We start from the raw sequence: 26,901 nt of genomic DNA on the forward strand, positions 1-26,901 counted from the left end.
CCCAAATGCAGAATGTCGGGACTGATATCAAGGCTTAGATGTCAAGTTTACTTAGTGCTCGAGGCAAAAAAGGAGGATGTGTGAGGTGACTGTCCGGCTGGCTGTGATCATTGCATGTGTGCATCTGGAGATGGAGAGTTTTCTGCTCCAGGTCACCCTGGCCAAGCAAGACCCACCCTCAACCACGACCAGGACTGAGGCCATGCAGCTTCCCAGCCCTGTGTTGCCGGCCCCAGACCCAGCCTCTGCCTCTGCCCACTCCTTGCAAAGACGCCCTAGCAAACCCCCGACAGGCTGCCCGTCCTCATTTTCTTTCTTTTTTTATTTTTAAAATATTTTATTTATTTGACAGAGAGACAGAGATCACAAGTAGGCAGAGAGCCAGGCAGAGAGAGAGGGGGAAGCAGGCTCCCTGCCAAACAGAGAGCCCGATGAGGGGCTCGATCCCAGGACCCTGAGATCATGACTTGAGCCGAAGGCAGAGGCTTAACCCTCTGAGCCACCCAGGTACCCCCCGTCCTCATTTTCTTCACAGGAAACCAGTGACTCCCAAGAAGCCACTCCACCCCCCCTTTTAAGTGGTGGCTTTCAGTCTCAAACTTCACATACCTCCCACAGATTTGGGGTTTGGGTCCTCCAGATTATTATCCACCCCCTTTGAAGAAAATCTTGCCCCATTTTAGGCTCACACCATCCTACTAAATCACTTTCACCCCCTATTTGGTATTCTGCTGGCTTTCCAATCATTATGTATGAGAGAGACAGCCAATTGTTCCCCCATATCTGATTCCTCCTCTACAAATATAACCTTCAAGTACTTTAGCAGGGGTTGTGTGTGTTCAAAATAAAGATGATGTCTCCTAGCTGCTTTTAACAGGTGGGGCTATATTCTGACCAACAGGAGAGAAAATGTTTACAACTTCCAAGTGTTCTTAAAGGAAGGGTGGATGCTTCCCTTCAGCTCTTTCTGCTTCCTGCCCTCTGGACTGAAGACGTGATTGCTGGAACTCCAGCACCCATATTGGACCAGGAGATAGATTTTGGAATTGACATCACGTGGTGCAGAGTAACAAGATAGGAGGAGACTGGGTGTCTTGACATAGAAGAGGGCAGGGGAGACAAACTTCCATCGTGTTTAGCCTGGCTTCAGTGTTTTCTATCACTTGGAGCCAAACCTTATCCTATTGTACCCATCCTAACTCCCTCTCATTCTTCACGGGCATTGGTTCCTGGTCGAGTCTTGCTGTCCACCTCAGTCCCTTCCATTGTCCTAGATGCACATCAATGACCACTGAACACTCTAGATCATTCTCCAATGACTTTCTCTATTCCGCCTTGGCCAACCACTTCCCTTGGGTTTCACCATCTCCCACATCTTCTGTACCTCCAAGCTCACTGACCCAGCACCCTACCTGTGACCATAACTTCCCTTCCTTTTAGCTTCTTTCTTCATCTTCAGTACTCCAAGATCTCAAAGTCATCAGGACCTCCCACTCAGTAACACCATCCCCCCAATCCACTTCTTTCTTCCCCATTCGTCTGACTTTGAGGCATAACTTATCTGATGCCCTTTAAGTTGACCAAGTATCTTTCCACATTCCCATGTGACAAAATCCAACCCATCAGCTTTCTCTGAGAAAGCCAGACAACAGGGCCGACTGTCTCCTAAATTCATCCTGACCCACCCATGGGGGGAAACAGAATGGGAATTAGAAATGAGAGGCAGTAAGCGGACACTCTAGTTGAGCAACAGTAATAATTTGCCATGGACGGATAGCAACAGCTCTCCACTTGAGCTCTAAAAAAGTTACTTAAGGGCGCCTGGATGGCTCAGTTGTTAAGCCTTTGCCTTCAGCTTGGGTCATAATCCCAGGGTCCTGGGATCGAGCCCCAAATCGGGCTCCCTACTCAGTGGGAAGCCTGCTTCTCCCTCTCCCACCTCCCCCATTTGTGTTCCCTCTCTTGCTGTATATCTCTCTCTTTGTCAAATAATTCAATAAAATCTTTGAAAAAAAAAAAGAATTTTAAAAAGCCACCTAGAGGCGCCTGGCTGGCTCAGTCAGTGGAGCATGCAATCCTTGATCTTGGGGATGTGTGTTTGAACCCCACATTGGGTGCAGGGATTACTTTAAAAAATTGTTTTAAGGGGCGCCTGGGTGGCTCAGTGGGTTAAGCCGCTGCCTTCGGCTCAGGTCATGATCTCAGGGTCCTGGGATAGAGTCCCGCATCGGGCTCTCTGCTCAGCGGGGAGCCTGCTTCCTCCTCTCTCTCTCTGCCTGCCTCTCTGCCTACTTGTGGTCTCTCTCTGTCAAATAAATAAATAAAATCTTTAAAAAAAAATTGTTTTAAGATTTTATTTATTTGTCAGATAGAGAAGAGAGAGTAGAAAGCAGGGGGAGCTGCAGACGAAAGGAGGAGCAGAGTCCCCGCTGAGCTGGGAGCCTGATGCAGGTCTCGATCCCAGAACCCTGGGATCATGACTCGAGCCAAAGGCAGACGCTCAACTGACTGAGCCACCCAGGTGTCCCAGGATTACTTTTAAAATGTTAAAAACTAAAAGAAAACAAAAAACAAGCCTCTTTTAGGAGCATCTGGGTGGTTCAGTCAGTTGAGCATCTGAATCTTGATTTCTGCTCAGATCCTGATCTCAGGGCTGTGGGATGGGAGCCTTGTGTCGGGCTCACGCTGAGCATGCGTGGAACCTGCTTGGGATTCTTTCTCTTCCCTCTGCCTTCCCCCTGGCCCCCCTACCCTGGACCTCGTTCACACTTGCTTTCTCAAAAGACAAAACAAAACTTCCATGGCAACATCTAAAGCTAACCATCGAGTCCTGTCCTTTTTTGGGGTTTCATCAGTCAACAGCTCAATACTGGGAACTCCGCACACCCTTTTCCACCCCAGTCACTGCTGCGAGAGTTCCCCACATCGCAGCCATACACTGAGCTACGTGTCCCTCCAGCGATGGTCTCTTCAGTCCATGAGAGCGGGAACCGCATCTCCACCTTCCCCTAACTCCTCCCACCTAGTGTGGCACCTGTCACCCTCTAGGAACACAGGAATAAATCCGAATGTTAACATTAGTAAGGACCGATACACTCAGGGATTTTTTGTTTTTATTCTTTAATAGAAGAGTGAACTCAGTCTGGTTTCCGGTGGTTCAGCTTGGCAGCTCCTCTCAAGCATTTTTTCCTTTTACTTCCTTTCTCTAGGGGTTCAAAGTTACAAGCTCTTGTCATCGCATCAAATGAGGGACACTGTGTGTGTGTGTGTGTGTGTGTGTGTGTGTGTGTGTGTGTGCACATTCAGGTTGGGGTGGAGGGATGCCAGGCCACTAAGTCTTACATTTTTCTTAATTTAGCACCTGCCTGGCAGCCAGCAGGCCCCCCTGGGGGCAGGCAAGCCTATTTCCCTACCTCCTGCTCTAGTCAAGACCCTGGGTAGAGGGGCGCCTAGGTGGCTCGGTGGGTTAAGCCTCTCTGCCTTTGGCTCAGGTCATGATCCCAGGGTCCTGGGATCGAGCTCCCGCATCGGGCTCTCTGCTCAGCGGGGAGCCTGCTTCCCCCTCTCTCTCTGCCTGCTGCTCTGCCTACTTGTGATCTCTCTCTGTGTGTCAAATAAATAAATAAAATCTTTAAAAACAAACAAACAAACAAAACCCTGGGTGAAAATCAAAGAAATTTCAGCCTGTCCTTGGACACCTGAGGGCAGCACCCAACCAGATGGTGGAAGCCCCCCACCTCCACTCCACTCCCTTAACCCCCACCCCCGGCCGCCCCGTGCTGGGTTGGAGTACTGTCTTGGGCTTCAAGGAAGACCTTCCTGTGTGAGCAGCGCACTAGGAGTGCCTGCGACCGTAAGTCGTTTCCTCCAGGGAAGGGGTGGGTTGGTGCAGCTTTGGGTGTGACAGAATGGGATAAAGGATGTGAAGCAGGCCTACTGGATCTCTCATTCAGGTAAGAAAAAGCTCAAGGGCCTCCTGCTAGGAGGGAGGGAGACTGTCCTATCAAGCCATCTCCATGGAGGGTCATTCAGGGGAGGCTAGGCTGCCGTGGGAGCTCCCTGCAGGGACTGGGGACCCAGCTTTCAGGCTCGGGGAGGGATCCTGGGACTGAGGACTGAGGGAGGAGTCGCAGCTTGTTACAGGGAAGAGGGAAGGACAGCTGAGGAAAGCAGAGTGGTCCTGGCAAAGCCTCCCGGGCCAGCAACATGGTGACTTAAGGACCTGAACGCAGGTGAGAGTCTGGAACGTTCCCTGAATGGGGGGAGAGAGGACAGGCACAGTGAAAGACCCAGCAAAGCATGTTAGGGAACCTGGACTCCATCCCAAGAGCAATGGGGAATCTCTCTGGGAGGGGTTTATAGAGGGACAGAGACACGACTGTGGCTGCCCCTCCGAACAATTTGTTACTTAAACTGTAACCCTTGGAAGATTTTATAGTTGACCAAGCGTATTCAAAGGACTCGTCTAACTAACACCGGGCACTTCTGGGAAGAGAAAGGAGTGATAACGGAAAAGGGAAGCAGGCCGTTTCGTTCCACCCTGAGCTGACCGGGCGTTCCCGGGTGCTCGGCTTCCCTGAAGCAGGGGGGGTTCCGCCCTGGGCGGGCCGGGTGTTCCCGGCTGCCTGGCTTCTGTGAAGGGGTGGCGTTCCGCCCTGAGTGAGCCAGGTATCCCCAGCTGCCCAGCTTCTGTGAAGAAACAGCGTTCTGCCCTGAGCAAGCTGGGCATCCCCATCTGCCCAGCTTCACGGTCGTACATCGTCCTTCTCCCCAAAGACCTGTTGCCAGTGTATGTATTTCTTAAGGCCATATCTAAATGTGCTTGGTAACTAGTAAAATCTTCCAAGGGTTACAGTTTAAGTAACAAGTTGTTCCGAGGGGCAGCAGCATCTCCCCCCTTTTGTTTGTGAAGAAGTAGAAAAGTTGATTTTGCAGCTTCTTGATTTTTCAGTCGTTGGAGGGATTTTCGCGTGCTTCTGAGGACTAAGCATAAAAAGATTACAGCAATAAGAAGAATAATCAATCCACCTGTAACACCAAGACCAGTTTGTGTGATCCTAGTAGAAGGGTTTAAATCAGACAGAATATCATTAATTCTTTGAGTAAAACTCACTCCTGGAACAGATTATAATGATGAGTGAGTAATACTTAGAATCGTATCTTGAAGTTGTTTAATATCTAAGGTTAGATTATCACCATAATGGTTAGTAATACATCACCGAATTTTGCTCCAAGATACTTCTGATTCATTATAGACATGGGGAGTAACACAGAAGAAACATTCCAATCACATAAAGTATGAAGTCTAAGTTTTATATTCTGAAGATCATCTCCTATATATATCATGGCTGTTTCTAAATCAGAGACACATTCATCTAATTTTTGATCTATGAACGTTTGTTGATTCCAGGCCTTGCTAGCATTCTCGTGCCACTTCTGTACAAATTGTGTAATTTGTACAGTTTGATGCAAGGCCATATCTGCAGAGGTCGCTGTAGCAGTAATGGCTATAATTCCTAGAATAGCTGTTGTAAGTAACCCAACAAATCTTTTTGTTCTATGGACCCAGTTCTTCAATACCATTAAAAGTATATGTACTTCTGGAGAGCTTTCCCAAACACGGTGCGGTTTCACCAGTAGCCAAATGCCTATTCTTCTTCTAGCTATGAGAATGACAGAATTATCTTTATAAACATTCTTATCTACCCAGGTGAACATCTTACAGTTTAGACAGTCTATTTCTCTATTACTATGAATAAAAGTCATTTTTCCAATAACAAAAACATAGGGATCTCTAACACAAGCTCTTACCCATTCTTCACCCACGAGGAAAAAAGAAAATGCATAATTATTAGACTGATGAATGTAAGAGCCATTCCAAACTTTTACGTGACTTAAAGCAGTAGTGACCTTCCATAAATTCTTTTGTCTTTTATGATAATCAACAAAAGGAGATGGCATAGAAAGTCCTTGCCCAAGCCACACCAGAGGTGCATCTCCTGAAGCTAAGGTTTGCGGTAAAATGGGATCATCAAAAACTTGCCATTTTAACTTTTGATGAGGGGAGCAGGGTTCCCCAGTACGATTGGTGACTGCCATCCCCTTAGGGGACCAGTCCCATACAATTCCATAGGAATCATTAATAATAATACTGGGGTGAGAAGCTCTACAATCCTTCCATAAAGGGCGAATTCCCTCATCTGACCACATTTGTGTAGGTTTGCATTTGGGAATAGGGGGTGCTGCGTTATAGCTAGGACCCCAATATTTGTAGGCTTGGAATCCTTTAATGGAGAGTAAATGTAACTGAGCTTTAGCCAAATAATTGTTAGTAGGAAGGTCCACCAACCATATCTGAATACCAGGGACAAGGCAACTGGAATGATTGACGATACATATTGGCCTATTTTGATATCCAAAAGTAAGATTAATATTTGTGCCCTGCTTGCCCACAGTTGAAACATTGTCCTTTAAATTTTCCTGTGACCAGGGGCGCCTGGGTGGCTCAGTGGGTTGGGCCGCTGCCTTTGGCTTAGGTCATGATCTCAGGGTCCTGGCATCAAGTCCTGCATGGGGCTCTCTGCTCAGCAGGGAGCCTGCTTCCTCCTCTCTTTCTCTCTCTGCCTGCCTCTCTGCCTACTTGTGATCTCTCTCTCTGTCAAATAAATAAATAAAATCTTTAAAAAAAAATTTTCCTGTGGTCAGAGCAGCCATTGCTTGAGCTAACAAATCAGCTTTATAGGTCTCTGTTCCTACTTCTTTTTTTTTTTTTTTTTTTTTTTTTTTTTAAAGATTTTATTTATTTATTTGACAGACAGAGATCACAAGCAGGCAGAGAGGCAGGCAGAGAGAGAGGAGGAAGCAGGCTTCCTGCTGAGCAGAGAGCCCGATATGGGACTCGATCCCAGGACCCCGAGATCATGACCCGAGCCGAAGGCAGTGGCTTAACGCACTGAGCCACCCAGGCGCCCCTCTGTTCCTACTTCTTGACATAGCTTAATATAATCTGTCAAAGGCAGCGGCTTAACCCACTGAGCCACACAGGTGCCCCTCCTTTCTATATTCCTTTCTGGTGGCCTTAATAGTTTATTCCTTCTCCTGGATGGCATGTTCAGGTTCCTCTTTTTTAGTTTCTCCTGAACATTCATTATCGCTTTCTGAATCAAGGGTTTGTAAAGTCTCCAAAACGGAGCGAATGAGGGTCCAAGTAGGCAATATAATGACTGGAATTTGCTTTCCTTTCAGATACGAAAGTTTTAATTCGTGACCTACTTTTTCCCATGTTTGTCAATCTAAAGTCCCTAATATAGGAAACCTGGAGCAATGTTCTTCAGTTACCTTTAAAAGCGCCTTAAGTTGGCCCTCGCGGACTTTTCCTCCTCCCGCCTTCAGGAGCCTTCTCAATAAATAAACGTAAAGGCGATAATCGTTTGTGCTCTCTAGATTACCCATACCCTGTGATAATGGCCCACAACTTACCAGCAGGAAAAACGCACGGCTGTGCAAAACTCACGTTGGGGCTTCTTCTCCTGTTTTATTTCTGATCAGATCAGGTCTGGTCTGGCCCCAACCCTGTTCGGGCGCCACTTGCCCCTCGGAACAATTTGTTACTTAAACTGTAACCCTTGGAAGATTTTATTAGTTACCAAACACATTTAGATATGGCCTTAAGAAATACATACACTGGCAGCAGGTCTTTGGGAGAAGGACGACGTACGACCGTGAAGTTGGGCAGCCGGGAAAGCCCGGCCCGCCCAGGGCGGACGCCGCCTGCTTCAGGGAAGCCGAGCACCCGGGAACGCCCGGTCAGCTCAGGGTGGAACGAAACCGCCTGCTTCCCTTTTCCGTGATCGCTCCTTTCCCTTCCCAGAAGTGCCCGGTGTTCGTTAGAGGAGCCCTGTGAATGTGCTTGGTCGACTATAAACCTGACCCTCCTCCTTGCTGGTCTGCAAGACGGCATTAACGTTTGACCTTCATCAATCCTTCTGTTGCCTATTGTTTTCTATCCAATAAAAGTGAGACTGTGGAGTTGCTCGTGGCAGCCGTCCTTTTCGACTCTTGTCCCGTGCTCCCAATCTCTTGAGCAGCTGACTTGTTTGTGCCTCATTCTTCTCGCGTCGCAGACTGGAAGCGGCACACGACCACTCAAGCTGCGGAGGAGGATGTGGGGAGTCCGGTAAGAAAGCACAGCCCTCTCCAGGCAGGAAATCCTGGCCGGACTGGGGCGGTGGAAACGTCCATGGGGAGGAATGGAAGGATTCCAGAGACGCTAGCAGAGTTGCCAAGAACGGGATGTGGTGGGAGGAGAAGATAGCAGAGCCAGTGGTGAAGTTTGGATCACTGGGGAGGGATGATCTCACCAGCTGTGATTGGAACACAGGGGATGGCACACATTTGGGAGGTGACCTGTCAGTTTCAGACACGTCGAGTCTAGTCTGAGGGGTTAGTGGGATGCCAGAATGGAGGTATCCAGCAGGCAGACAGGAGAGATCTGGGATGGAGATGACTGGGGAGTCCCGGGTGTGTGTACTGAAAAGGTCATCTAGGAAGGTTCTGCTAATCCGTGTTTAAGGGACTGGCAGAAAAAACAGGAGGCTGAGGGGCTGGTTTCCCATGGCCTGAGTCACTGGAGTATCCTGGGTCACCCATGGGAAGGAATCCAGGGCAACAGAAGGAGCTAGGGAGCCAGCCCAAGTCCTTCACCACTGAGTCCTGGCTTAGCTGACCTCCTTTTCACCCCGAGGCAAACTCTTCTGGCCCCCAGATCCTTTTCCCACAGAGTGCATGCAGCCCTCCCCACTCCCAAAACTTCCCCTGTGGCTGGTTACAAGGAAATGACCTTAGCCAAATAAACAGATAAAAAGAACAAAGGTTTATGTGGCACTTTGGGGGATGGGACCCCATGTACTCCCAAGGGCACCTTCTATGAGAATGTAGTGTACCTCCTTCCCTGTGAGGGTCCCCCAGATTCTGAAGAGCTGTGACTAGGGGACCTCTCCCCACTCCCACTTCCCTCAGATGCAGGCCAGGCCACCGGGGGGGGTGTCTGCCACGGTGCACCCCCTCTCCCAGTTCCCCGCGTCCAGTCATCGTCGTCCTCCCGTTTCTGGAATACATGATGTGAGGTTCAGGGGGTCAAGATCCGTGGAGAGGTCAAAAGTGAGGGTTTCTCCAGGACCGAGCTGGGAGAACACGGAACTCATTCTGAGGCTGTGCGCCCTTTGCCAACTCTAGGCAAAGAGAAGGTCCTCGGGAAGGGACGTCACCGAGCATGGTCACAGAGCGCGATTATCTCTGGGTCACTGACTTGGGCAATCCTAGGCCCAGGAGGAGGGAGGGCAGGAACAGCGACGCTGGACTCCATCACTGGGAGGTGGCAGGAGGGAAGAACCCCGTCTGGTGACTTAGGGTCGAGGACAGAGGCTCGCTCTCCTCTCTGCCCCACCCACAACCAACCCCTTCCCCACCCTAGTTGGTCATCCTCGTTGCCATTGTTCTTGACCCGGCTTCCATCGGGGACACCACGCTTAACGCTTTCCGGATCACCCAGATTATGGCTTCTTCATTGCTTTTCTGGCTCCATCTCTTCCTCTGCTGTCTCGTTCAGCTTTGCCCAGACCCTCGTCCCCTTGAACATGGGATATCACAGATGACTACTTCTGTTGTCCCCTAACTGGTCTAACATCGACTGGAGGAACATTGGACACCATGAGTTACTGGCTGTTTTCCACAAGACCACCCTCACTGCAGATGCCAGGCGTAAATCTCACGGGTCCACAAGTCACCCACGTTTCTGGCCAAGTGGCTCTAAATTCTAGGGTCCCTGCCATGCCCAGACATTCAGTAAGTCACCGGGACAACTTGCAGAACTCAGGAAAGTGCCTGACTTGGCATTGCTGTTTCACTGTAAGGACAGGCAAAGGTAAGTTCTGGAAGGTCCTAGAAGCAGAACTTCCAAGCCCCGTCCCCCAGGAGACAGGGTGTGTCACCTCCGGGCACATGGGTGTGTTTACAATCCAAGAAGCTCCCCTAAGCCTCAATGCTCAGCATTTTTATTGGGGCTTGGGGTTTTATTGGATTGATATCTAGTGGCTCGGAGCACCAACGCTCTCAGTCACACAGTTGGTCTCTACGGTGTGGCTGACCCCCATCCGGATTCCTCCCTTTGCATCAACAATCAGTCATCTCATTACTGTAAACTATCAGGGCCCACCAAGAATAACAAAGAACTCCTGTCACTTGGAAAATCCCAAGGATTCAGTTTTCTTCCTAAGAACCAGGAACGAGGGCCAATCAAATTTTTCCTGGTGCAACATCTCTTGACTGGTCTTGACAGGTAAGTAACCTCTGGTCTTTAAAGCAATACCCACTCAAGAAATATTTAGAGGTAGCCCCCCGCTTCCCTCCTGCACAACTGAGGGAGAAGCTAAACGTGAATGATGGGTACAGTCCCTGACCTCCTGGTGCTCAGAATCCATTGGAGATTAGAGCATTACAACACAGTGGGGAGCCTGCGGTGGGGACAGGAAGGCTGAGCCACGGGCACCCTCAGACTGTGGCAGTGAGTTAGCCAGGGAAGAGGGGGAGAAAGTTCTAGGTGGATGGCATAGGTGTCAAAGCTGAGAGGCACAAAGGAAGAGGACCCGGTCAAGGGGCTGAAGGAAGTTCAGAGTACTTGGCATCTAGAGCACGAGGGGAGAATGGGGAGATACAGGGCTGGAAAGTTCTGTGGGGGGTGCTGGGTGACGGCTACAGGCTCAACCCCAGTACAAGGACACGCTGTGTTTTCCTCAAACACCGTATTCATGATGTCAGGCCTTTGTTTAGAAACCTACTGTGTGGTTACCCCTGAGCTTCTCCTGTGGCTTGGTGCTGGGCCAGGGCTCATAATTCATAGCTGGGTTTCTTAAGCTCCAATCAATCAGTTTGGATGGGAAATGGTTGCACTTTTTTTCCAGTGACCTCTTGTTTGAAATTTTGGGTCTCCTGTAAGCGCGATTGTAGATCCGAGAGCCCAGCAGAATGAGGAGTAACAGAGCGTCTGTGTTATGGGTTATACCCACCATACCTGCTGCTAGACCTTGCTAACAGAATAACAAAGAAGCACATTTTTATTCAAACAAAAATCTGGAGTTTTAATTTTGATTATTTAAATATATTCATTTCCTGGGGCGCCTGGTGGGGCTCAGTCGATTAAGTCTCTGGCTCCGGCTCCAGTCATGATCCTGGGGTCCTGGGATCGAGTCCTGTATTGGGCTCCCTGCTCAGTGGGAAGCCCGCTTTCCTCCCTCCCTCTGCTGCTCCCCCTGCTTGTGCGCTCTCACTCACTCTCAAATAAACAAAAACTTGTTTTTGTGGGTCTCGCCAAGCTGCCAAGGGGATGCTTGGGAGAAAAAAAGGTTCAGAACCTCTGCTTAATAGAAACATGTGTTGCCCCAAATTGATGCTTGAGTTCGGGTGTACGGAGCTGTCTGACACCCTGGTGCCCTCAGGGTGCTCTGGGACACCTGTCCCCAGAGAAACCAGCAATGTCAATTGCACGCAGGGCATCAGATAAGGGAGTGTCCTTCAGATAAGGGGACAGAATCCCATCAGTTGTAGGTCTAGTTTAACCAGTGAGCTAAGACAGGGACAAATCCTCACCCCCCCACCCCGAGAAAAATGGCTTGGGCCACCTCAGTTTATTGAGATTTGTCTCATCATCCTAGCCACAGCCAGCGGGAGTGGGGGAGGCCTGGCAAGATGCCAGGCAGGACAGCTGTCCAAACAGGTCCTTGGATTCTGTCTCTTGGGAGTTGGAATTTGAAGATACAAGAGAGTCAGCAGTTGGGAGGAACCAGAGAAGTGACAGACACCAAGACAGAAGTGAGGATGAGAGGGAGAGAAGTGAAGTCCAAGTGAGAATTTGCCAGGTTAGGGCAGCTGCCTTCCCCACTCTCCCAGAGGAGGTCTGGCCCTGTGCCTGAATCACTTCGTGGAGATCAGCTTCTTAACACTTGGAAGAGCTCAAGGACTATGGTGCGCTAGGAGTCCCAGGCTGCACAAGGCTCATCCAAGAGCATGGCTCCTGGCATGCCAGAGACCCCAAATCAGGAAGTGCCCTAATCCTGTGCGACCTGCTCCTGGCTCAGGAGGCTCCCATCCCTCGTGCCCAGTGCCAGGGCCATGTTAACGTCTTCGTCCTTGAAGGTCCCTTTCCAAGAGTTCCCTATCTGCTTGACTGCTCACAAGGCAGCTAGAGCTGGTACTGGCCTGGGGGGCTGGGGTGGGGGTGGGAGTGCTCAGTAGGCAGGAGTGGGGAAGGAGGGGCAGAGGTGTGCCACTCCACATCTCATCCCAGATCCCAGAGAGGCAGTGTATAGCCGACTTCTCTATTCTAGCTCCTTTGGTTTCCATTGTCTGGGCTCCTTCTCTCCCTCTAGTACCTGCAACACTCCCTCTCTAGAATTCCTCGAGGATCAAACTTAGTCCGCTCTCCTTGCCCAGAAACAGACACAGCTACATCCCAACAACGTTTTAGAGATGAGTACATAAGGACCAGAGAAGTCTGAGGCTGGCAGTAAGAAGGGAACGGCCCAAGCTCTTTAGGATGCTTTGTAAAAACCCTGCACAAAACGTCTCGAGCAGCACCGCTCACGGGTCCCACTGGACCCCAACTGCGTCCTTGCCCAGCCGATACACTTGCATTTCCCCCAAACACCACCTTTCCGGATGTTCTCCTGCCTAGTACACTCCTAGGATGCCCTGGTAAGTTTTGGGCCAAACTTTACAACTCAGTGTACTCATCGGTTCCCGGTGAGGCAGGGATCCTGCCCTAATCGCCCTTGTACCCCCGGCTTTGGTATGGAGCCGAAAATTAGGTGCCCCCTGGCCCCAGTGTCCTGAAATTACTAGGGTCCGTAAGTAGAGTCAGCACTTGGAACCCCGTGGGTGGGGTTTATTCAACCGTTCAACAATACATAAAGGGTCTGTTATGTCCCGAACACGGCCGGGTGCCAGGGATCAAACATGAATGGAAATATGAGTGGGGAGGATGTAACCGAGCTGAAACTTGAAGAAATTCTAAAATTCTATGAAAGAGCAACAACAGAGGGTTTAATCCGTGTTTTCCTCCAGGTGCGTGTGGGGGCGGCCCCCCTCGCCACCCCCAGCCCCCGCTGCGTTCTCAAGGCAAGATTTGAGGAGGATTAAAAACCTAATCCCCGGGTTGGGTCTGGCCTGAAGGAAGGCGAGAGGCCTGAATCCTAACCCGGCCCCACACCTGGCCCCAGTGTTCCCCGAACTCCCTGCATCCGGGAATTAGCGGTCTGGTTTGCAGCTGGCTGCCATCAAGACGCCCCAAGGGGGAGCTGCGAGACCCTCAAAGGATTCTCCCCGGACTCGGGAGAGCCCACCTGGACCCCACCTCGCGCGAGCAAGGGCCCCCAAGGAGGGTCTCAGGCGATAGTCTGAGAAGATACGACCCCTTTAAAGAGAAAAGACTGGGGGGCGCGACCCAGCGAGCACGACGGCGTCACAAACCCCACGCGTGAGCTCTGAGCTCCCAGCCGACCCCCAAGTCCCGCCCCGCGCCCCCGGGAGAGCCAGGCTTCCGGGCCCCGCCCCGCTGTGCCCCGCCCCCACGGCGCAGGCGCCGATTGGCCAGCGCGGCTGCAGGGCGGGGCCCATCCTTAAAGGGGCGGGAGCTAAGGGGGACCCGAGGCGGCGGCGGTGATGCCGCGTGGCCGCGCGTGGGTTGCTTCTACATCTCTCTAATGCCCGCCCCTGGTCCCAAACCCATGGAGCCCGCGCGAGACTACCCGCTGTTCGGGGGCGCCTTCTCCGCCGCTCTCCCTCCCGGGGCCCTTGACGTAAGGTGAGAAGGCGTGGGCGCCGCTGGCCCGCCGGGTGGGATGCGGGCAGAGGCGGGCGGGGCTCAGCCGGGGTACGCCTCGCCTCCCTCCAGCGACCTCCGACCGGTCCCGGACAACCAGGAAGTTTTCTGCCACCGCGTGACGGACCAGAGCCTGATCGTGGAACTTCTGGAGCTGCAGGCCCACGTGCAGGGAGAGGAGGCTGCGCGGTGAGGGAGGCGGCGGCCCGCGCGGCGGGCCAATGGGAGGGCCGGAGCCGAGGAGGTGGGCGGGGCCTGCGACTGCACGGTTAATCAGGGCAATGAGAACTCCAAGGGCATCACCTTATCACCGGAAGTGAGCGGAGCTCAAGGGACTCAAAGATGCTGGAGGGAGAGGGGAGTTGGGGGGTGTGAGACGGCCCTCCCTGACCCTCATCCCCGTACTCTAGGTACCACTTTGAGGACGTGGGCGGGGTGCAGGGGGCTAGGTCTGTGCAGGTGGACAGTGTGCAGCCCCTCCTTTTGGAGAACCTGGCTCTGAGGAGCTGCTGTCAAGAAGCCTGGGTCCTGTCTGGCAAGCAGCAGGTAGCTAAAGAAAACCACCAGGTGAGGGCAGGGGAGTGTGAGATTCCCAGACGGGTGAAGGGAGTGGCCCTGGGCAGGGATAGTCAGGTAAGCATCTCCACTCTGATCGCTTTAGGTAGCAAAGGATGTGACAGTGCACCAGGCTTTGCTGCGGCTGCCCCAGTACCAGACTGATCTCCTGCTCACCTTCAATGATCCCCCGTAAGGAGGACAGGAAGGATGCGTGGCTCATGACTGGGTCCCCAGGAGGATATGCTGGGAGGGGCAGAGCCAGGAGACTGGCTGGTGGGGTCCTCCAAGTAAGAGGGAGAGGGCCAGAGGTTTGGGGTTCCAGATACCCAGGTCCTCAGGGGCACAGGAAGTGGGAACTTCCCTACCCGCGGCCTGAATGATGTTCTCTCTCCCTCTGTTCCCCCACCCCCAAGCCCTGACCATAGGTTATCTCTTGGTCCTGAAAATCTGTCACTTCCGCCCTGGAGCCTGGGTGACTTCAAACAGCTGGTGACCGGTCTGACCCTTCACGACCCCAACATCTTTGGTCCCCAGTAAAGATGCTGAAACACTGCGTGAAGTTGCTCTAGTACACGGGGACCTCATTCTTCAAGGGAAGCAAGGGGTTGGACACATACCCCTAATTCCTTCCCTGTGCATAAACATGAGACACCTGTCTGCAGAAATAAACTGGCTTTATAATCAAGATAAGATCTCAGTGCCTTTGCATCTAACAAGACACCTAGGTCCCCTCAGTTCCCTTTGGTCTTGTAGTGGGGAGTTAAAGAAGTTTGTGCATAGGATCAGAATGGACCCAAGGCTGTCCAAACAAAAGGAGGGAAAACTTTGGAGTGAGGGGTTCAGCCCTGAGGAAGGGGGGGAGGGGTGTGACATGTCCAGGAGGAAAGGGAGGGAAGGTTTAAAGGGACACCAAAGGAAAGGAGGGAGACTGTCCCTTGTAGTGATTCAACCCTGAGAAAATCAGATGGGGAGTGGAGTTGGCTGTTCCCCTTGGAGGGACGAAGGGTCACCTGGTCAGAAGTTGGCCAGGACACAGGACTGGAGGCAGAAGTGTCCAAGGAGTGCTGATTTGGTGGTGTGTGCAAGAGTGCCTGGTGTCATTTGGTGTACGTGTTGTAGAGGGTGCGTAACTGGTCCCAGAAGAAGAGGGAAAGGACAGTGTGGGGGCCAAGGCGGAAGTAGGAGGCACCTATACCCTTGTACATGCCAAAGAAGCCCTCTGTCCGAGCAGTCTGTAGAAGGGCATCCAGTATCCCCCGGTACATCAGGCCCTGAGAGCAGGTTGAGAGGGGGGGAGAGCACAGGGAAGGCGTTTGTCAGAGCCCACCAGGGGCCTCCTCTCAGCGGGCTGCATTCTAGGCTGTCCCCTCCTGCACCCACCATTCGCTTTCACCCACCACCTGCCCTGGCCTGCCCAACTGGCCGGCCGGCCCTCCAGAACATTCCCTTACCTTGCCCTGGGCATCAGTGGGCTGGTTGTAGAGCCTCGTGCTGACCACATCAAAGGGTGTCATGGCCAGGACCACGGCGATGCCACTCACCATGGCAGCCATCAGAGCCACCTTCCAGCTCTGGGGTGGAAATATCTAAGGGTGAAGGGGGGAGAGGTGTGTCAGCTCATCCCTGGACCCCTCGGAAAGGACAGGCCCTGCCCTGGGGAGAGTAGAAAGCGGGTAACTCAGGGAGTTTCCATGCGGCTGGTTAGAAGACTGTGAAGGAGGAAGGGCAGGATGCTGGAGGACTCAGATCCACCATCTGGGAGGGAGTGACAAGAGGACCGTGGGGAGGGTGTAAAGTCAGTGACCCCCAAGGCTTCCTGCCATTCCTTGACATTGACCATGAGCACGGTCCCCTCTGGGGTCCCCTTCAGCATGTCCACCCCTTGCCCGAAGTCCAAGGGAGGCCCCGCCCTCTTCCCCCCCCCTCCCCCGGGGGTAGTACCTCCCACTGAGTGATGAGGTCCTTGGTGGACGAAAAGGTGCACAGCTGGGTGGAGGAACCGATGATAACTCGGGGCAGGCCGCCCAGGGCCCCGCGCCACAACCCCACCAGCCCATGTTTCTGGCCAATCTCGCTTAGCGCCTGAAACATGCCCTGGTAGGGGGAAGACCATGGGGGCAGGCTTCAGTCCCCCCAGCATCAGGGGCCGCCACCTCACACTGCCAACGATGGGTCCTCCACAGGCACCCGGAGTCGGGACAACCGGTTCCATGTGGACTTAGAATCGGAATGGGTATACTACCCGCCATTGTTCCCTTTCTCCCTGCTCCAGAAGAGGGGCAGGGTGTGTGTGGGGGGATGGTGGGGCTGGGTTGGGAGTTGTAGGGTGCAGGCAGGGAGCTGGGGAGGGGAGGCAGTGCGGAGGATGGGAAAGAATGGGCAGGGACTCCAGCAGGGTTGGAGAACCCTCACCCGATGCTTATACTGGTGACCCACGGCAATTTCTGAGGCCGCCTGTGCCTGTAGATGTGTCTTCACCTGGGAACAAAAGAATATCACAGCCTGTGGCCCATGGGCTAGCCTCCCACCTCAAAGACCCAAAGGCTTGACCCCATAATACTTCCGCTAGGGTGTTCAGCATGGAATATCCTTTTAATCTGATAATTATTGTTGTTCCCATTAACACACTGGTCATGAGACTCTGTGTCCCTTGGCTCCAGTCCCAGGGGATGGATCTCCTAGCACTGCGAGACACCCCCCACCCCCTCTCCATTCTTCTTCCCTTGGGGGTTGGGTGGGGGATGGAGAGGTTAGAGAATGGCAACATTTCCTAAGATTGTTCTCGTTTAGGCAACTCTTGGGTGTCTGGCCTCTCACAAGGGCTCCTATTCCCAGACTGGATCTCCAGCCACACCCGTGGACCAGGCTCCGCCATCTGACCCTCAGGCATGTTGCAAAGGGTATCTGTCAGCCAAACCCCGGGGAGGCATGTGGAGGCTGACTCTGGGGGTCACTGTCCCTGAATGTCCCACACAGGGAGTGAGACCACACTGCAGGTCTTACAGTACTGCCTGCCTCCCAGTTTCTTCCAGGAGGAGCACTAAACAGGACCTCCTCCTGGCAACAAGTAACTGTGTGACTTTAAGCTAGTCACTTCCCATCTCTGGCCCTCAGGCTATTGACCCTTCACCTATTCCAGAAGACTCAAAGGAGGAGACTGTGGGATTCTAATTTTGTGGTGCCCAGACTTTCCCTGAACCCTACATCGCTGATGTACATGACTCGAATTCCTCATCCACCCCAACACAAACCCGCTCCCAATCTCAGGATCGGGTCCTGAAGGCCCAGGCCCCGCCCTACACCATGGTCTGCAGGAAGGCCCCAGGCAAGACCCTTCCTCTCACCATGTAGATGGGGCTCCCCAAGTAGGCTCCCATGACCCCAGCCAGGGCCCCAGCTGCGGCGCTGCGGGGACAGCTGAGGGCTCCTTCCGCCGTGTGCAGGTAGCCCCCAGCCTCAGCCAGCCCGTAGGTGCCCAAGCGGATGCCATTCATCAGGAACTGGTATAAGAGAGCAGGGGCCAGTCCCTTCTGCAGCGCAGCCGGGCCATCCACCTTGCCGATGGTGATGAAGGCATGGAAGACGTTTCGGTAGTGCCGCTGGTAGGTGCCGGGGGCCCGCAGTTCCCCCTGCAACTGCATCCTGGTCTTTACCACTTCCAGGGGGTTGGTGAACAAGCAGGCCCCGCAGGCCGCCAGGCCACTCATCAAAAAGTCCATGGTGGGGTAGCAGTAACAGGAAGTGGCCCAGGAGTAAGAAAGTGAAAAACAAGCTTCAGAAACGGGGGGTGGGGTGGGAGGGTGGGGTGTAAGCAGAACTCAGAGGCAGGACTCCGTGTCAGCAGTCCTCACCGCTGCAGGAGATAGCCATTGAGAAGGTCAGGGTCAGAGGTCAAGAGGTCAAGGGTAGCTAGAATTTGGAGTGGGGAGCTGGCAGAGAGAGGAGGAAAAGGAGTTTAGGAGAGTCTGGTGAGGTTATGACGGGGCTCCGTGGGTCACGGGACCTGAGGTCAAGGAAGGGCAAGAAGCCAGGAGGATGGCAGGTGGATGCCGGGGATGCTCGGCTCCGGGAGGGCCCTGGAGCAGGAGAGGGCAGCAGGGATTCGGGAGGTGGGAGCCGGGAGGAAGGAAAAAGGAAAGCAGCAGGTTACGGAGGAAGACGATCCGGGAGAAGATCGGCGGCGTCTGTATCGGGAAGGAAGTCGGAACTCCGGCCCAGGAGCAGCGTCCCCAGGCAGCTGCCCAGCGAACCGGCAGCAGCTAGCTCGGCCCCGCGCAGCCTGCGGAGGCCGGACCGCCACACTCCAGCCACCCGAGGGCGGCGCCCAATGGGAAGCCGAGGCAGCCGGGGCCCGCAGCGCCAGCCAATCAGCGCCGAGCCGGCTCCTCGGCCAATGGGAGGTGCTCTCGGCGACCCGGCCCCCGGACTCCGCGGGGCGGGGGCGGTTGGGATTAACCCTCCGCGCGCGGCGCCGCAGATTCGGGGCTCCCGAGCGGCGCCCCGGGAGCGGAGCACGTATCTCTCGCCGGGAGGGGAGCTTGGGCGCGGGGCTGCAGGGCGGGCGTGGAGGCCGAGCGCGGAGGCAGCCGCTCCCTACGGGGTCGGGGAGGGAGCTGGGTTGGCGCGGCTCCGGGGCGGGCGGAGGGCGCCCCTCCCTTCACCTCCAGCGCGGGTTCGCGGCGGACGGGGACTGCGAAACGGCAGATCCGCTCCCCCGCGGGCTCTGGCGCCAGGAGAGCCCGGGAGCTGGGGTTCCGCTCGCAGGTGCGGAGGGGACACACCTGCTGGACCGGACGGATCTCCCGAGGCTGAGGGCGGGATTCGTAGGTCCCAGCGCCGGGGTGTGGCTGGCTGCGGGCCCCGAAGGACGACGTGGGAGTTTAGCCGCGGCCCCGAGCTCTTGATCCTCGCGGCAATCCAGAGAAGAGCGGGCGGGGAGAGGCAGGGGGGTGGATCCCGGGGCTTAGCTTTACACGGTCAGCTAGCGGTGGGAGAGCGCCTGGGTCTTTGCTCATCAGTCTGCTAACGGTTAATTACGGGAGACCTGAGAAAAGAGACTGGGGAAGCTAGCAACCTCGGGAAGGGGTTGAAGGAGAAAGAAGGTTTGGAGAAAGAAAGCAGGATGGGGGATGTCAGCTGGGGCGGGTGCGGGGAGGTGGGGAGGAGGAGACAGGCTCCCTGCCTGCGTGTGAGGCAGTCTCCAGATTTAGACTCACAGCGGCTTTGGAGCTCCAGTGTGTAACTCGCTTACCAGCAGGATGACCTTAGAGAAGTTACTTAACATTTCAGGGCTTGCTTTGGCAATGGGAATGCTAATTATCTATTGCACTTACCTGAGTGAAAAGTGTTGGACTCCTACCAAGTGTCCAGTTATCAGGGTTCCAGAAAAGTCGAGAGCTGCCGACCCCTGTGCCCTCCTGGATCCTGTTCTCACTGCTGGGAATGCCCTTCCCCCTTCTTTTGGTGATTCCCAAGTCATTCCTCACCTAGAGCTTTATCTCTCCTGACCCTTGAAGCTTTCTAAAGTTTTCCATGTTCCTTTGCTCCTCAAGCAGTAAATTAGCAATTGTTTACTCTCTGGCTCCTTTCACTACCCTGGGAGTTCTTGGCTGCCCCACCGGGAGTGTGTCTGAGCCATCTCTCTGTCGCCCTCCTCCACCTCCCTCTCATTGAGCCTTAGGGAGGCAGGAGGGCTGGAGGGTGAAGTAGAGCAGACAGTGGGTTTTTCCCCCAGGGTTCTCAAGACGGGCTCTGAAAGAGTACCCTGAAAATTTCCAGTGGATGCTCCCAGATTTCTCCACCTGGCGGATGGGATGAGAATTAATCAGTACTTTAATCATTTTAATCCTAGAATTTACATCAATTCTCAAAGTGGGGTCCCTGGAGCAGCACCAGCAGCACCCGGGGTGGGAGGAGGGAATGCAAATTGTCTAGTCCTGCCCCAGACTTCCTTCATCAGAAGGTAAACAGGAGGTGAAAGATAGACTGAACAAACCCTCCAGGTTATTATGGTGTGTGCGTAGGCTTTGGAACCATTGGAAGAGCACAAATTGGGGGGAGAGGGGGAAGCAGACTTCCCACTGAGCTGGGAGCCCTACTCAAGGCTCCATCCCAGGACCCTGGGATCTTGAATAGAAATCAAAGGTCAGCCACTTAACGGATGGAGTTACCTAGGTGCCCCTGGCTTAAGCCGTTTATCTTTAATATCTAGATGCCCTAGAAATAGACTACTTTAAAAACATGATTTTTAAAAAAAGATTTTATTTATTTATTTGACAGACTGAGAAGCAGTCAGAGAGAGAGGAGGAAGCAGGCTCCCTGCTGAGCAGAGAGCCTGATGAGGATATGGGGCTGGATCCCAGGACGCTGGGATCATGACCTGAGCCGAAGGCAGAGTCACTGAGCCACCCAGGCGCCCCTAAAAACATGATTTTAAAGATTTATTTATTTGGGGGAGGGGTTAAGCTGAGATCATGACCGGAGCCAAAACCAAAAGTCAGACTTGTAGCCGACTCAGGCCACCCAGGCTCCTACCCTGTTCTTTGAAAGGAGGTGACTTATGCTCGGCCCACACTTAGGAGTGGAGAGTTAGACTCTGCCCCCTTGAGGGAGAAGTATCTGCACAACTTACTCGGAATTCTTTTTCTTTTTTATTTATTTTTATTTTTTATTTTTTTAAAGATTTTATTTATTTATCAGAGAGAGAGGGAGAGAGCGAGCACAGGCAGACAGAAGCAGAGGGAGAAGCAGGCTCCCCGCTGAGCAAGGAGCCCGATGTGGGACTCGATCCCAGGACGCCGGGACCATGACCTGAGCCAAAGGCAGCTGCTCAACCAACTGAGCCACCCAGGCGTCCCTCTTTTTCTTTTTTAAAAGATTTTATTTATTTATTTGACACAGAGAGAGAGAGATCACAAGTAGGCAGAGCGGCAGGTGGTGTGGGAGGAGCAGGCCAGAGGGGCTCAATCCCAGGATCCTGAGATCAAGACTGGAGCTGAAGGCAGAGGCTTTAACCCATTGAACCACCCAGGCGCCCCCTTATTTGGAATTCTTCATGGGAAGTTTGTCGCCCTCATTTATTTGTTTGTTCATCTATGGATTTCTATCAGTATGGACTGAACAGATTTTTATTTTATACTTTGGGTTGTAAATCAGTATACTTTATTTTGTTGCCCCAAGTGTTCCAACTTTAGCCCTGGGAGCTCTTTTACTTGCTTTCTGTATTTCTTTGACACATCGCCATCAGAAAAAAAAATTTTTTTTAATTAAAACATTTTTGTGAAACATTTCTCTATTTTCTGACCCAATATGATGCTCCCGGATGTCTTGTCTATTCCCTGTCCCAGTGCTAGAATCAGCCGTTTTTCCAAGAAGCTCTAGTTCCTTCTATTGGAGAATGTATCAAAAACCAATGTCTGGGCCCCACCCTGGTTGTGGAGATTGCTTTAAACGCATGTCTAAAAAGGAAAGAAAGGAAAAGACCAAAATCTGGGCACTGAATGTGCTTGTTGCCATTGGGGTATCCTGGGAGGGCAAGTAAATGTTAGCGTATAGTAAGCCGTGTATATATTTCTGTGTGTGTGTATAGTAAGCCGTGTATATATTTCTGTGTGTATCAATCTGTATCTCCTTTAAGCTGAATGTGAGTTCATACAACACTCCAGCCCTAATCCATTGCTACAGGGATCATTGTAACCTCCTCTCCGGTGCTTCTCTGCAAACTCACTCCAAGAGTGAGCAGCCTGACTCACCACCACCCCCCCCCCCCGCCCCGCCACCTCTCTTTTTAAAGATTTTATTTATTTATTTGACAGACAGAGATCACAAGTAGGCAGAGAGGCAGGCAGGGGGGCGGGGGAAGCAGGCTCCCCGCTGAGCAGAGAGTCTGATGCTGGGGCTCGATCCTAGGACCCTGGGATCATGACCTGAGCTGAAGGCAGAGGCTTTAACCCACTGAGCCACCCAGGTGCACCCCCCCTCTTTTTTTTTTAAAGAGTTTATTTTAAAGATTTATTATTTATTTAAAATTTATTTATTTGACAGAGAGACACAGCAAGAGTGGGAACACAAGCAGGGGGAGTGGGAGAGGGAGAAGCAGGCTTCCCGCTGATGCAGGGCTCAATCCCAGGACTCTGGGGTCACCACTAGAGCCCAAGGCAGATACTTAACGACTGAGCCACCCAGGCACCCCAACCTGACTCCTTTCTTATCACCATCCACTTACTTAATTGCTCAGTTCCAGTGTACATGTGCAGGACTTGTCAGAACTGTGAACCCACAGCCCCACGGTACAAGGCAGTTTCCTTCTGCCTGTCATCACAGAGACTCCACTCATTTCTGAAGTGACTGGGTCAGCACCTCCCCCGCCCACCTGCCCACCCTGTAAGTTGTAGCACACACTTGTCCTACAGTTAGGTTCAGTTACATTCTGCATTCCTCCCTGGGAGCCCCTGGCTTCCTAAGGGATTTTTTAAAAGTATTTTTCTTTTTAAGATTGATTTATTTGAGAGACAGAACACAGGGTGGGAGGAGCAGAGGGAGAGGGAGAGACAGTCCTTATCAGGCTCCACGCTTAGTGGACATGGGGCTCGATCTCAGGACCCTGAGACCACAACCTGGGCCGAAACCAAGAGTCAGACGCTCAACCGACTATGTCACCCAGACATCCCTATTTGTGTCTGTTCTTTTGCTAATGCCATTTCATCTTGGTTACTGTCAACTGTTAATCACGTTCTTCTGAGTACAAATGTCCCGAAACAGATCTGAGAGGAGGGGAGAAAACTCAAAGGTGGCCCCAGGTGCCTGAGAGAAGGGGAGGGGGGAGGAAGCTAGGGTGGAGGGCACTGGGCTGTGCCTCTGCTGGGGTGGACCGGATGCTAATGGGTTCATTTTGGCAACCAGGTCCGGGGCCTGAAGGGCTGAGGCTACCCCTGGTGACAGTGGGACAGGATCCTCTGTCCTCACTGAGAACAGAACCTGTGTGGATTTCCAGAACTGACAGTCCTTTCCTCACTGCCCCCTTCTGATTCATCTCATACCCGGGGGAGTCTGGATTCCCAGAAGATTCTACTGGAGGTCAAGGTCTTGGCCCCCTCAGAGATCAGTCAGACTCAACATTTCTTTCATTGTCAGCTTTTTCTCCCCTCATAAGGGGCTGTTTTTTGGGTTACAAGTGACAGACACCCAACACAAACGAGCTTGCAGAATGGGAATTTACTGATCCACCTAACTGAGAAGGGGAAACACAGCTACGATTTCAGGCCAGCGGCATCAGGGACCCCAGTCGGTGTCTCTCTGCCTTTCCCTTGTGTTGGTGTTGTTCTCAGGCCACCTCACTAATGGCCCCCAGCAGCTCGAGCCCTGTGTCCACCCCCAGCCTCACAGCCCTAGTGGAAAGACAGTGCTTTGCTCGCCAGAGCTGCGTCATGAATCAACCCCAAATTGAGTGGCTTGAGACACAAACCATTTCACTGCTCATGAATCTGTGGATCAAGAATTGAAGCAAAAAAAAAAAAAAAAGAATTTGGTCAGGGCTTAGCATGGATGCCCTTGGGTGGCATCAGATGGGCTTGTCACGTGTCCTAAGACCTCCTTCCTAGTCGGTGTCTGGGGCATGCTGGTTCTCTGAGTGGCTTCTCCCTCCGCGTGCCCTCCCAGTGGAGTCTAGCCCACATTTCTGCATCCCATGGCTGGCTCCCAAGAGGACAAAGCAGAAGCTACCAGTCCTCTTCAGGCCCCAAACAGGCAGAGCGTGGGTTCATCCCCAAGTCTCTAGATCAAAGCAAGTCACGGCGGGGCCAGCCCAGATTGACTTGGAGGGAAAACCAAGTCTTCCTCTTGATGAGAGGGGTGGCAGTCACACTGCAAGAGGATATTTGGGATGGGAGGGATTGAGGAAGCTGTCTTTGGAAATGAGCTATCCGCGGGACTCGAGTCCCTTCTTCAGTGAAGGAGCCTGGATCCTGCCTGGGTTAGGATTTGGCCCTGCTGGTGTTCCACGCTCAGCCCTGGAACCCAACTCAGCAGCTAGGGGAGGCAGAATGTGTTGACTGGCTGCTTCTGCACCATGTGCCACTCCAAGGATGGGCAATCTGGGCAAGAAGGATGGGAGCGGGAAGCAGGTGGGGGGAACAGTTCCCCAAAGGAAAACCAGGTACCAGAAAGGGGAGACCAGTCATGGCACCAATTAAAATTATTGCTGTCCACTTCCTTCATCCCCGCTCAACCTTCAGTGTGTGTTCCGTCCCATCTGGTTGCCCACCATGTGGCCTCTCCTTCCTTCAGCATCCTATTCCTCTTTCCATTTTGAAAAGCTAAGATTCCCTTTAAAAAAAAAAAAGATTTTATTTATTTGAGAGAGGGAGAGACAGAGCACAAGCAGGGGGAAGGGGCGAGATGGATGGAGAGAACATTAAGCGGCTCTCCACACTCAGTGGGGAGCCTGACGCAGGGCTCGATCCCAGGACCCTGGGATCATGACCTGAGCGGAAGGCAGAGGCTTTAACCCAGGTGCCCCTAAACTTCCCCTTCACTGTTCTCTGGATAGTTCCATTTCCTCTTCACTATGTCTATGCTTCCGTGGTCTCCGCAGATGTCCTGGCCAAGCCCTACCTGATTTTCAAGGAACACTCGAGTCTGCCTGATGTGGAGGTAAAGAACTGGGAGATAAGACCTGAGGGCTCCTGTGTCCTTCCAGAAAATAATCTTCAAGCAGAATCAAAACCATTTACATTGAAACTCCTTGATTACTTCGTTAGTCATATTTCAAATTGAAGAGGCACCTGGGTGGCTCAGTGGGTTAAAGCCTCTGCCTTCCGCTCAGGTCATGATCCCAGGGTCCTTGGATTGAGCCCCGTGTTGAGCCCCGTGTCGAGCCCCGTGTCGAGCCCCGCGTCGGGCTCTCTGCTCATTGGGGAGCCTGCTTCCCTTCCTCTCTCTCTGCCTGCCTCTCTGCCTACGTGTGATCTCTCTGTCAAATAAATAAATAAAATCTTTTAAAATATTATATTTCAAATTGAAAGCATTATGGACAAAAAAAAAAAAAAGAAAAGAAAAGAAAAAGTCCATTGCAGCGTTCATCGTAATGGCAAAACCTGAATGCTACCTACGTGGCTTGCACACAGAAATGGGTTATCATTGATTCTTTCAGCAATAAGAGACAGAAACCCAGCTCCCCACTAACCTAACCACAAAAGGGAATTCAGTGGCTCAGGAAATGGGGCCTTCCAAGGGACCCTCTTGAGTTGTCAGGCCCCCTCCAACTCTTGGCTCTGCTTTCCTTGGGTATGGGACTCATTTTCTCCCACTATTGACTGGTTTCCTCCATCACAGGGGAGTGGTGGGTGGTGGAGGGGAGGCCAAGTCTGATCGCTTTGGACTTACATTGTTCCTGCTTTGTGACCTTGGAGGAAAAAGAAAGCAGCTCTTTCCCAGGGGCCCGGAGAAGGAGGCTATCTTGGCTGGGGTGACTTATGCATTCCTGGGCCAGTCACTATGGCCAGAGGAATGGGAACCCGTCACTGACCAAACCTGGGTCAGATGGCCACGAGGAGGCTCTTGTGGTTGGTTGGAACCAGATGGAGTGGGGAGGGTTGCGGGGGGAGGTGGCGAATTTCCTAGAAGGTTGTTATTACTCTTACCAAGACGGTAAACCCTAGTTGATGGGATATTATAGTCCAGGAAAAGGTGTAGTGACAAAGACCATGTAGCAACATGATCACTGGTCATTAAGCAATGCTAAGAGAAGGAGGCAGAATACAAACTTGAAACCATGCGGGGCCCTTTGGAATGCAGTATCAAAGAAAGCCTTCACCTGGCGGGGGCGGTGGGAGACTGTATGACTGCATTCAAAACGCTCACTCCCTTTGCAAAAGCACTTGTACAACACAATATGTGTGTGCAAAAGAAAATAATTTGGCGTCTATCGCATGATCGGATTTTCAGAGCTCAGTTTCCTTTTGGAAGGAGACGGGGCAGATGTACAAAGAAACAGACGGTGATTTTTATAGCTCTGCAAAGTCTCATGGTCTGGGTCTTTGTGGTTGCTTTGAGCAGTGAGCCCGGTAGAAACTCTCTGTCGGGAATGTTAGAACATTCGGAGCATTGTTTCAAGGAACTTCCATTCCCCCCAAACACACTGTCCTGCCTCTGGGAGTGGGGAACATGTCTCACCAACAGTCAAGCCGATGAGAAGACTCTAGGTGGGTCTGTTGGGACAGAGAGAGAGAGGAAGGTCAGAGCCCAGGGTGGTCCAGGTCACTCCGGTCCTCTGCTGCCTACGTTCCCTCTCACACTGCCTGGCATGGTTTATGGGACGCCAGATGCCACTCATGTTTGCAGCTAATAACCTTCACTTTGGGGATACCTTTTTTTTTTTTTTTAAGATTTTATTTATTTATTTGACAGAGAGAGATCACAAGTAGGCAGAGAGGCAAGCAGAGAGAGAGAGGAGAAAACAGGCTCCCCACTGA

General features: G+C 52.6%; 2 protein-coding genes across 7 annotated transcripts; one reads left to right on the forward strand and one right to left on the reverse strand.

The window, feature by feature from the left end:
• Window positions 1-6,971: 6,971 nt before the first annotated feature.
• SLC25A35 (solute carrier family 25 member 35) lies at window positions 6,972-19,542 on the reverse strand. 3 transcript variants are annotated; one of them, XM_045083351.1, is made up of 5 exons: window positions 17,776-19,542; window positions 16,844-16,909; window positions 16,373-16,525; window positions 15,883-16,017; window positions 6,972-8,150 (listed from the first exon to the last, which is right to left on the reverse strand). In XM_045083351.1, exons 1-5 carry the CDS (start codon window positions 18,148-18,150, stop codon window positions 7,977-7,979), a joined length of 903 nt encoding a protein of 300 aa, XP_044939286.1. In that variant the 5' UTR covers window positions 18,151-19,542; the 3' UTR covers window positions 6,972-7,976. The 3 variants fall into 3 exon arrangements, with proteins under 3 accessions (XP_044939286.1, XP_004760268.2, XP_004760269.2); XM_004760211.3 differs by lacking the exon at window positions 6,972-8,150 and adding an exon at window positions 15,089-15,702 and having other exon boundaries at window positions 17,776-18,778; XM_004760212.3 differs by lacking the exons at window positions 6,972-8,150; window positions 16,373-16,525 and adding an exon at window positions 15,089-15,702 and having other exon boundaries at window positions 17,776-19,526.
• Window positions 13,585-15,116, forward strand: RANGRF (RAN guanine nucleotide release factor). Of its 4 annotated transcripts, none has more exons than XM_045083352.1 (5): window positions 13,585-13,855; window positions 13,946-14,062; window positions 14,284-14,419; window positions 14,535-14,620; window positions 14,857-15,116. In XM_045083352.1, exons 1-5 carry the CDS (start codon window positions 13,755-13,757, stop codon window positions 14,966-14,968), a joined length of 552 nt encoding a protein of 183 aa, XP_044939287.1. In that variant the 5' UTR covers window positions 13,585-13,754; the 3' UTR covers window positions 14,969-15,116. The 4 variants fall into 4 exon arrangements, with proteins under 4 accessions (XP_044939287.1, XP_004760265.2, XP_004760266.2 ...); XM_004760208.3 differs by having other exon boundaries at window positions 13,612-13,855; window positions 14,284-14,440; XM_004760209.3 differs by having other exon boundaries at window positions 13,615-13,855; window positions 14,845-15,116.
• Window positions 19,543-26,901: the final 7,359 nt, after the last annotated feature.

The sequence above is a fragment of the Mustela putorius genome, unplaced genomic scaffold (assembly GCF_011764305.1).
Source record: "Mustela putorius furo isolate JIRA1106 unplaced genomic scaffold, ASM1176430v1.1 tig00000695_pilon_pilon_pilon, whole genome shotgun sequence".
Taxonomy (NCBI): domain Eukaryota; kingdom Metazoa; phylum Chordata; class Mammalia; order Carnivora; family Mustelidae; genus Mustela; species Mustela putorius.